Here is a 10941-nt window from a genome sequence, read left to right on the forward strand (position 1 = left end):
GACAGAAAGGGGTCCTCAGGTTGTTCTTAAAAATAAGTTTATTGAGAAACAAGTACTGTTAATACAGCTATATATTTCGGTCGCTGTTACTCTGCCAGCAGAGAAGGCTCTGTGCCTTAGGGGCTTCTCCACATTGGCAGATGGCAGCATGGTGGCCGTGGGTGGGCAGGGGGCCTACTGTTTATGCTTGGTCTCATTGAGCAGCTCTTGCCAGTTCTTCTCCATCTCCTCCTTGCAGTTGAGGAAGGCATCCTCCAGACGGCGCATGGACTCTGCCAGCGAGGGGTTGGTGCGCATCACCACCATGTCGTAGGCCATCCATGTGGCTTGCACTGCAACAACCAGACAGGCCCTGATCAGGCTGCAGAGTGGGGCTGTGGCTCTGGAACACCCCAGGGAGGGCCACATGCCTCCAACCATGCTAAGCATCCCAGGGACTAGATCCTGCTGAGTTACCCAATTTCTCTAAGGAGAGAAAACTGGTAGGCTACATGTTATAGTGTTCATAAAAACCCATATTAAAACTTCTCCCTACACAGGGCAGTACTGAAACTTCCCTGATGTCACATAGGTCTTAACTTCTGGATGCATCGGCCCATGACATTAAGGCTGGAGGCCAGTCTGATATAAAATATTAGGAAAAATTAGAGCAAACATAGGTCCTTACCAGCAGTTCATAGCTAGTGGTTGCAGGGTGAACCCTGAGGAGTCATAATGCTTATCCAAGCTCACGTAGGAGTGACTGCTCTTACTCTAGCAAGGTTCTGAGCCTCATGTTACCTCATGCATAGTGGCCTGGGAGGACTGCTCACCTCCCTCTGGGTACCTCTGTGCTTTCATTAGGGCCAGTCCAAAGAAGAGACAGGCAGAATGAATAATAATAATTGCACATGAATATCTACACATGACCAAGGTCAGCAGCATGACAGACTTGATGTTTTACAGAAAGTTATATCTGTTTGGTTAGGGAAAAATTGTTAGAAAGGCTATGTGCAGTATCTCAACAGATAGAGGGCATTTGGCTATATAGCTTGTACAGGAATTCTTGAACTTTTGGATGCATGAGAGTCACTTGGGAAACCTGTTGAAATGTAGGTTACGGGCCTCTCCCACAACTCAAAGAGGTTCTTTTTTCTTTTTTTAAAGATTTTATTTATTTGACAGAGAGAGAGAGAGACAGAGAGGGAACATAAGCAGGGCAGAGGCAGAGGGAGAAGCAGACTCCCCACAGAGCAAGGAGCCCAATATGGGGCTCGATCCCAGGACCTCAGTATCATGACCTGAGCCAAAGGCAGATGCTTAACAACTGAGCCACCGAGGCGTCCCTCAAAGAGGTTCTTATTTACCAGGTTGGGAATGGTGCCCAGGAACCTGTATCTTAATAAGTAGACCACCCTTTCAGACCACCTGGACAGCAGGTGGAGCATGCACCTGGGAGTCAGAGCAGTTGGCTTCTGGGCTCTCCGCTTGCTACCTATGTGGCCAGGAACAAGTGACTTAAATTTACTAACCTCATTTGTAAAGGATAGACAACGTCCCAATCTCACAGCTTGCTATGAAGAGTAAATGGATGATATATGTAATTTGCCTAGAACATATTAGGGTGTTCAAGATAGGAGAAACTCTTACTACAAAATAAATAATTGAGATATTCAGGGCAAAGGGTTAGGGCAGTAAGAAATAAAAATTCAGGAGAAAAAAAGAGCTTGCAGAAATGAGTCTCATATTGTTCTGCATGGCAGTTGGAATTCTAGCTCTGAGTTTTCTAAGGCCAAAGCAGAGGAAACATGCTCAGGTTTAAGACTCAGTGACCGTAAAATAAAAACAAACCCATTAAGACACTTTTATCCTAAGAAAAAATTGTCTGATAGGTGTATTTTTTGAGAAGTATGTAATAGAGTTGAAAATGTCCTTGACAACATCCTATTTTATTTTTTTTAAAGATTTTATTTATTTATTTGACACAGAGAGAGAGCGAGAGAGGGAACACAAGCAGGGGGACTGGGAGAGGGAGAAGCAGGCTTCCCGCGAAGCAGGGAGCCCGATGTGGGGCTCGATCCCAGGACCCTGGGATCATGACCTGAGCTGAAGGCAGACGCTTAATGACTGAGCCACCCAGGCACCCCATCCTATTTTATTTTTTAAAAGATTATTTTTAGAGAGAGAGTGCAGGGGGAGGGGCAGAGGGAGAGAGAGAGAATCTCAGGCAGACTCTGTACTGAGCACAGAGCCCAGTGCAGGAGCTCAGGCTCCCAGGTCCCTGAGATCATGACCAGAGCCAAAATCAAGAGTTGGCTGCCCAACTGACTGAGTCACCCAGGCACCCTGACAACATCCCTACTTTAAATACAAGGTGACTCTTCTATGTCTATAGTTGTATGTAATCACTGGCAAAAAAAAGCTGTTGGCACAGTGCCAAAGCACAGTTCAGAGAAGGCAAGTCAATGAGAAGCCAAAACACTGTATCAAGAGCAAAGCCCTCTTTGATTTGATCCAAGGAAGAAAATTCAGGATACACAGAATAGGAAGGACTCATGATCGTAAGAAAATCCTCCAGAAATATATGTCTCTTGAGTTCCCAGGACCCCAAGATCATGATCTGAGCCGAAGGCAGATGTTTTACTGACTGAACCACCAAGGTGCTCCCCTATAAGGTCATATTTTAAAAAATAGTGTGGTATAGGGGCACCTGGGGGGCACAGTTGGTTAAGTGTCTCCCTTCGGCTCAGGTCATGATCCTGGGACCCTGGGATTGAGCTCCACATCGGGCTCCTTGCTCAGCAGGGAGTCTGCTTCTCCCTCTCTCTCTGGCTGCCGCTCCCCCTGCTTGTGCTTGTTCTCTGTCAAATGAATAAATAAAATCTTTTAAAAAATAGTGTGGTATAGACAAATAGACCAATGGAAGAAAAATAGTAAGCTCAGAGATAGACCTAAGTATATATGGAAATTTAGTATATGATAAAAGTAAAACCAAAATCAATGAGAAAAGACAGTTACTAGAGATGAATTAAAGATATAAATATGAAAGAGAAAATAACATCTGTGGGTCAAAATTTAGCAGAATATCTGTGATCTTGGGACTTCTTAAAAACCACAAACCATAAGGTAAAATATTGGTGAGTCTTTCTATCAAAAATTTTTTTTCATCTAAGGACAACATGGACAAAGTTTTCATACAAATGATAGAAGAAATTTATAATGCTTAAAGATGATAATGGGTTAATATCTATAATATACAAGAAAGTACTTCTAATCAATAAGACAGAAAATCCAATAATTAAAAAAAAACCCGGAAAACAACAAGTGTTGGTGAGGATGTGGAGAAATTGGAGCCCTTGTGCATGCACTGCTGGTGGGGATGTAAGATGGTGCATCATTGTGTAAAACAGTTTGACATTCCTCAGAAAGCTAGACATAGAATTACTGTATGACCCAGCAATTCCACTTCTAGGTAATATTCCAAACAACAGAGAGCAGGTTCTCAAACAAATACTTGTATACACATGCTCATAGTAGCACTATTCACAATAGCTAAAAGGTGGACACAATCCAAATACCCATCAAAAGATGAACGAATAAATAAAATATGATATATCCATGCAATGGGATAATTATTCAGCCATAGGAAGGAATAAAATACGAATATATTCTATAGTATGGATGAACCTTGAAAATATTATGCTAAGGAAAAGAAGCCAGAGACAAACTGCATTTACATATTATATGATTCATTTATACAAAATACCCAGAATGGGTAAATCCATAGAGACTGAAAACAGATTGGTGGTTGTCAGGGGCTGGGGATAGAGGCATATGGGGGTGACGGTTTAGGGGTACAAAGTGCCTTTTTAAAATGATGCACATATTTTGAACTAGATAGAGTTGGTGTCTGTACAGCATTGTGAATGTGTTAAATGCCACTGAATGTATACTTTAAAATGATTACATGGTGTGTGAATTTCACCTAATTTTTTAAAATTTAAATTTAAGATGTAGGTATTATAGTTATCTTCATTTATCAGAAGTAGAAACAGAGGCGCAGAGAGGTTAAGTAGCTGCTAAGGTCACACAGCTAATAAGTGGCACAGGTAGGATTTTACCCAAGTAATCAAGCTCCAGTGTTCATGGTTGTTTTTTTAAATTATTTTTTACATTTTATTCCAATAACTTTATAGTTCTACCCTTCACATTCAGGTTATTTATTTATTTAAGAGATTTTATTTATTTATTTGAGAAAGACAGAGTGAGAAAGTGGGAGGGAGAGGGAGAGAGAATTTGAAGTAGACTCTCTGCTGAGCACAATGTGGGGCTCAGTCCCACGACTGTGAGACCACGACCTGAGCCAATACTAAGAGTTGTACACTGAACTGGCTGAGCCATCCAGGAGCCCCTGGTTATTTATTTTTAAGTAAGCTCTATGCACTACGTGGGGCTTGAACTCGTGACCCCAAAATCAAGAGTCATATACTCTACTGACTGAGCCAGGAAGGCACCCCACCAGTGTCCATATTTTTAACTACCTACAGTACACTGCTTTTTATGGTCCACAAGAAGAAATCCAAAAGACTAACAAGCATATGGAGAAAGTCTGGAACTCTACTCAAACAGATAAAGAGGAAGGTACAGGGGTGCCTGGGTGGCTCAGTTGGTTGGGTGACTGCCTTCAGCTCGGGTCATGATCCTGGAGTCCCGGGATCGAGTCCCACATCGGGCTCCCTGCTCGGCAGGGAGCCTGCTTCTCTCTCTGGCCCTCTCCCCTCTAGTGCTCTCTCTCTCATTCTTTCTCTCTCAAATAAATAAAATCTTTAAAAAAATAAAAAGGAAGGTATAGGTTGGAGATATAATGCAATATAGTTTACATAACTTAAAAATACAAAAGTACAAAATTTACAAAAATACACAGAAAGGGGATAAGCAAAAAAAAAAAAAAAGGAAATAAAAGAATGGAAACAAATAAGTGAAGATTGTTATATGGATCAGTGATGATAACACACTGTGAACTGAGAAGTAAGCCAAACTCTCTGCCAGAGAACAATTAAGAAAACAAATCAACAAAACCCAAATCATTAGAAAACAACAAATGAAGGACCCACTATAGTAGAGAGGGGATTATCTATTATCTATTATCAATCCCAAATTGAAAAAAAAAATGTCCTCACTGTACCATGCAAGGAGGTGCCAAGGGAAACAATCATATTCCAATACTTATTTCACTGTTAGCACTGTTCTAGGCAAGGAAGATGTCAAGAAGCTTAAGACCCAAGCTTTCTCAAAACGCATAAAAAGTTGGGATGCTGGGGTGGCTCAGTCAGTTAAGAGTCTGACTTCGGCTCAGGTCATGACCCCAGGGTCCTGGGATCGAGTCCTGCATCAGGCTCCCTGCTCTGCGGGGAGTCTGCTTCTCCCTCTCCCTCTGCTGCTCGTGCGTGCGCTTGCTCTCTGTCAAATAAATAAATTAAATAAATAAATAAATAAAAATTCTTGTGTATTTGTGTGTGTGTATGAGAGTGTGTTATGTGTGTGCATATGTGTGTATTTGTGAATGTGTATGTGTGTGTTTATGAGAGTGTGTCGTGTGTGCATGTCTGTGTGTATGTGTGTGAGTGTGTGTGTGTGTGAGCCCACTTCCTGGGCTCTCTGTTGTATTCTGTTGCTCAACTTGTCAAAATGACACTGTCTTAACTATACAGTTTTATAATAAATCTTGCTAATGTTAGGGTAAATTCCCTGTCCTTGTCTTCCTCAGAAATATCTTAGCTATTTTTGGCCCTTAAGTCTCTCATAAATGTTTAGAATCAACTTGTCAAGTTCCATGAAAAACCCTATTAGGATTTTCACTAAAATTACTTTAAAGCCTAGGATGAAATCTGGGGAGAATAGACACATTGGTTGCTCTAAGTCTTTCTATTCATGAATGTTGCTATAGCTCCATTATTTGATCTTTAGTATCTGTTAGTCAAGTTTTAGAATTTTCTGCATATAGGCCTTGTAAATTTCTTGTTAAATTTCTTCCAGGGGAATTCATTAGATGTGTGTGTGCACACACCTGTGTGTGTGTGTGTTACTGTTGTGAATGCCTTTAAAAATTGTGCTCTAATTCTTTGTTGCTGGTAGGTAAAAATGCAATTAACTTTGTATACTGATCTGCAGCCACCTTGCTAAGCTTTATTATTTCCAGTAATATATGTTTTATTTTATTTTTAAAGATTTTGTTTATTTATTTGACAGAGAGAGATACACAGCGAGAGAGGGAACACAAGCAGGGGGAGTGGGAGAGGGAGAAGCAGGCTTCCCGCCGAGCAGGGAGCCCGATGCGGGGCTCGATCCCAGGATCCTGGGATCATGACCTGAGCTGAGGGCAGATGCTTAACGACTGAGCCACCCAGGTGCCTCGTTTTATTTTATTTTTAAAGATTTTGTTTATTTATTTGCCAGAGAGAGACACAGCGAGAGAGGGAACACAAGCAGGGGGAGCTGGAGAGGGAGAAGCAGGCTTCCCACTGAGCAGGGAGCTGGATGCGGGGCTCGATCCCAGGATCCTGGGATCATGACCTGAGCCGAAGGCAGACGCTTAAAGACTGAGCCACCCAGGCGCCCCGGAATATCACTTCTTCTTTTTTTTTTTTTAAGATTTTATTTGACAGAGAGAGAGAGACACAGCGAGAGAGGGAACACAAGCAGGGGGAGTGGGAGAGGGAGAAGCAGGCTTCCCACTGAGCAGGGAGCTGGATGCGGGGCTCGATCCCAGGACCCTGGGATCATGACCTGAGCTGAAGGCAGACGCTTAACGACTGAGCCACCCAGGTGCCACCTCCAATAATATGTTTTAGATTCTCTTCATAAATGTGGTATCCAACCTCCAAGTTGACCCCAGTAGTCCCTGTCTTCTGGTAATCACATCCTTATGTAGTTTTCTCTCACATTGTACTAGCATAGGTCTGTGTGATGAGTAAAATATGGCAGAAATAATGGTATGTCACTTCTAACATTAGCTAATAAAAGACTGTACCTTCTGTCTTGGGCAGATATATATACCTATATACATATAGTATTATACTCTGTTTATTATATTATATATAATTGATCTAGGGGAAGTTATGTCATGACCAGCCCTATGGTGAGACCACATAGAAAGCCTCCTGCCAACAGCTACATGAGCTTGGAAGGAGATTCTCCAGCCTCTGGTCAAATATCCAGAGATTGAAACAATGGCCAACAGTTTGAGGACAAACCCATAAAAAATATACCCAGAACCACCCAGCTAAGCCATTCCCAGATTCCTGATCTTCAGAAACTGTGTGATAGTGTTTCTTCTTTTAAGTCGTGAAATTTGGGTTAATTTGGAGCACGATGCTTCTGTAACAAAGCCCTAAAATGTAGGAGTGACTTTGGAATGTTTCGGTGGATGGAAGCTGGAAAAACTGTAAGGACTTTGAGGAAAGTATTAGTGCAAGTTTAAAATGCCTTGAACACACTGTTCATAGGATTTGGGAGTTTAAAAAGTCTGCCAATAATAAGTATTTACAGAGAAGTGAGGAAACTCTTATTGGAAGCTGGAGGAGAAGGGATACTTGCTATGTGGTGGCAGAAAATTTAGCCACATTGTCACAGGAAGTAATGTGGAAGGGAGAAAATGTACTTCATGAACTATTCAGGATTTACCTACATGTATAACATTTATTTGTTTTCCATTGCCTTGTGCATTTCAGACCTTCCTTCTGAGATCATATTCCCCTTACTTAAGTAAAATTTTAGTAGTTGCTTTAAAGCAGGTCTCTTTGTGACAAATATTGTCAGTTTTTGTTCATTTGCAAATGTCTTTATTTTTCCCTCATTATTATTATTTTAAAAAGTTTATTTATGGGCGCCTGGGTGGCTCAGATGGTTAAGCGTCTGCCTTCGGCTCAGGTCGTGATCCCAGGGTCCTGGGATCGAGTCCCATATCGGGCTCCCGGCTCAGCGGGGAGCCTGCTTCTCCCTCTGACCCTCTCCCCTCTCATGCTGTTTCTCTCTTGCTCGCTCTCTAAAAAATAAATAAATAAAATCTTTTAAAAAAAAGTTTATTTATTTATTTTTGAGAGAGAGAATGAATGGGGGGGAGGGGCAGAGAGAGAAGCAGGCTCCCTGATGAGCAGGGAGCCCAATGCAGGACTTGATCCCAGGACCCTGGGATCATGACCTAAGCTGAAGGCAGACAACTGACTGAGCCACACAGGCGCCCTATTTTTCCCTCATTACTGAAAGATAATTTTGCTGGATGCGTAATTCTGGGTGAATAGTGTTTTTATGACATTTAGATATTATTCCACTAACTTGTGGTTCTCATGATTATTGCTGAAAAAGTCCACTCCAGTTGTCACTCCTTTTAGTTTTCTTTCTCTGCATTCCTGTAGTTTTTTTCTGTCTTTGGTGTTCTGAAGTTTTACTATTATGTGTCTAGGTATAGATATCATTTAATTTTCCTTAGGATGTGTTTTGCTTCTTGGATCTGTGAGTTCACTTTTCATCCATTCTGGAAAACTTGAGACATTATATTATTAAATATTGTTATTGTTCCATTGTCTCTAATGTCTTTTTTTTCCTGAGATTCCAATTAGATATATGTTAGACATTTTTGGTCTATATCACTAGTCTCTTCATCTCTTCATACTTTCACTTTCTTTATCTCTTTTTGATGCATGATTCTCCAATTGATTATCTCTTCAACTGCTGTTGATTTCTTTTTCTTTCTTTCTTTCTTCTTTTTTTAAAGATTTTATTTATTTATCAGAGAGAGAGAATGAACGGGGGAGGGGCAGAGAGAAGTAGGCTCTCCGCTGAGCAAGGAGCCTGATGTGGGACTCGATCCCAGGACCCTGGGATCATGACCTTAGCCGAAGGCAGACACTTAACTGACCGAGCCACCCAGGCATCCCTTTTGATTTCTTTTTTTATCTTACAATACTTTTCCCTTTGAGAGGCTCCATTTGTTGTTTTTTTTTTTTCAATCTGTCTATTCTCGAGTTTCTTTTATGCTCAGCTTTGTACTGGCATCCATTACCTCTTCAGCCCTTTTATACATAGCTATTTACACTCTGCATCTGACATCATCTACAGTCTGTGGAGATCTAAATATGTTGACTCTTGTTTCTGTGGACTTTCGCTCACAGTGGCTTATCATTTCATGTATTTGGAAGGCAGCTGTGCTCACTACTATACCACCAACGCTGTATTTGGTATTTATCTGTGAGGTCATCGCTGAGGTAGCTTCCAATCTCCTCCACACTGCTATATAATCTTTCTAAAACATATATCTCTTTATGTCATTCCCCTCTTAGCTTTCTTCAGTATTTCTCTGTTAACTACAGAATGACTTCTTAGTGGGGTACACAAAGTCTTTCATGGTCTGACCCCAAATGATTTATTGAGATTTATTCTCTACCACGTCCACTTGTAGTTTATTCTTCAGTAGTTGAAACTTCAACCAACTTTTTTTTTTTTTCTTTTGAGAGAGAGCGTGTTCGAGCAGAGGAGGGGCAGAGGAGAGAGAGAATCTTAAGTCGGCTTCATGCGCAGCAGAGAGCCCGATGCAGAGCTTGATCTTACCACCCTGAGATCATGAGCCAAAATCAAGAGTCGGACGCTTAACTGACTGAGCCACTCAGGTGCCCCCAACCAACTTTCTTACACTTTTGTTCCTTGGCACAAATTGTTCTTTCTGTCCAAAGGCCTTGCCCATCACCTGTCTATATGGGAAACTAACAACTCCTGTTTCAGAGAAATGCTCCATGCCTCCTCTTAAAAATTTCTATAATTTACCAGACAGATTTCAGTCATCCATTCTAAATCCCACTGGAGCTTTACTACCCCTTTATTATAGCAATTAATATAGTATACTGTATTTATATGTTTATACATTTATTTCCCCATTAGACTATAGGCAACTTACGTACAAGGCTTGGCATGTGTTTATTCAGGAGGTACTTGTTGAATGAATGAATGAATGGTGCTTTAACTCTGCCACCAAGTCTTGATCTTTCTTTGAGCTCTGGGATTATATTTTTCCAGGTTTTTTGAAGTAAAATTGAGAGACAGAAATTGTATTTACAATTTACAATGTGATGTTTTGATAGATGTGTGCATGGTGAAATGATTACAACAAACAAGCTAATTAACATCTCCATCACCTCACAGTTATTATTTTGTGTTGAGAACACTTAAGATCTATATACTTGGTAAATTTTAAGTATACAATACAATGTTAACTATAGTCACCATGCTGTACATTAGACATTCAAAACTCATGCTATCTTGCATAACTGAAACTTCGTATTCTTTGGCTAACATCTTCGCATTTCCCCCCTCCTTAGCCCTGGCAACCATCATTTCACTCTTTGCTTCTATGAGTTTGAGTTTTTTTAGATTCCACATATAAGTGGTATCATACAGTATTTGTCTTTCTGTGCCTAGCTTATTTCACTTAGCAAAATGTCCTTCAGATTCATCTATGTTGTCACAAATGGCAGGATTTCCTCTATTTTAAGGCTGAACAATATTTCACCACATAAATATACCACATTCTCTTTATCTGTTTATCCACTGATAGACACCTAGGTTGTTTCCATATCTTAGCTATTGTGAATAAAGCTACAGTGAACATGGGAGTGCAGATATCTCTTTGAGATACTGATTTCATCCCCTTCATTTCCTGGATACACACCTAGAAATGGGATTGTTGATCATATGGTAATTCTATTTTTATTTTTTTGAGGAACCTCCGTACTATTTTTTTTAAAAGATTTTATTTATTTATTTATTATTTTTTTTAAAAGATTTTATTTATTTATTTGAGACAGAGAGAATGAGAGACAGAGAGCATGAGAGGGAGGAGGGTCAGAGGGAGAAGCAGACTCCCTGCCGAGCAGGGAGCCCGATGCGGGACTCGATCCCGGGACTCAAGGA

At 40.7% G+C, this 10941-nt stretch overlaps 1 protein-coding gene across 1 annotated transcript; it reads right to left on the reverse strand.

Moving 5' to 3' along the window:
- Positions 1-114: 114 nt before the first annotated feature.
- On the reverse strand, positions 115-408 carry SYCE3 (synaptonemal complex central element protein 3). Its single transcript, XM_081819021.1, has one exon. It carries the CDS (start codon positions 406-408, stop codon positions 175-177), a length of 234 nt encoding a protein of 77 aa, XP_081675147.1. The 3' UTR covers positions 115-174.
- Between the last annotated feature and the right edge of the window lie 10533 nt (positions 409-10941).

This window comes from Leptonychotes weddellii, chromosome 5 (assembly GCF_054177405.1).
Source record: "Leptonychotes weddellii isolate Sample4059 chromosome 5, ASM5417740v2, whole genome shotgun sequence".
NCBI lineage: Eukaryota > Metazoa > Chordata > Mammalia > Carnivora > Phocidae > Leptonychotes > Leptonychotes weddellii.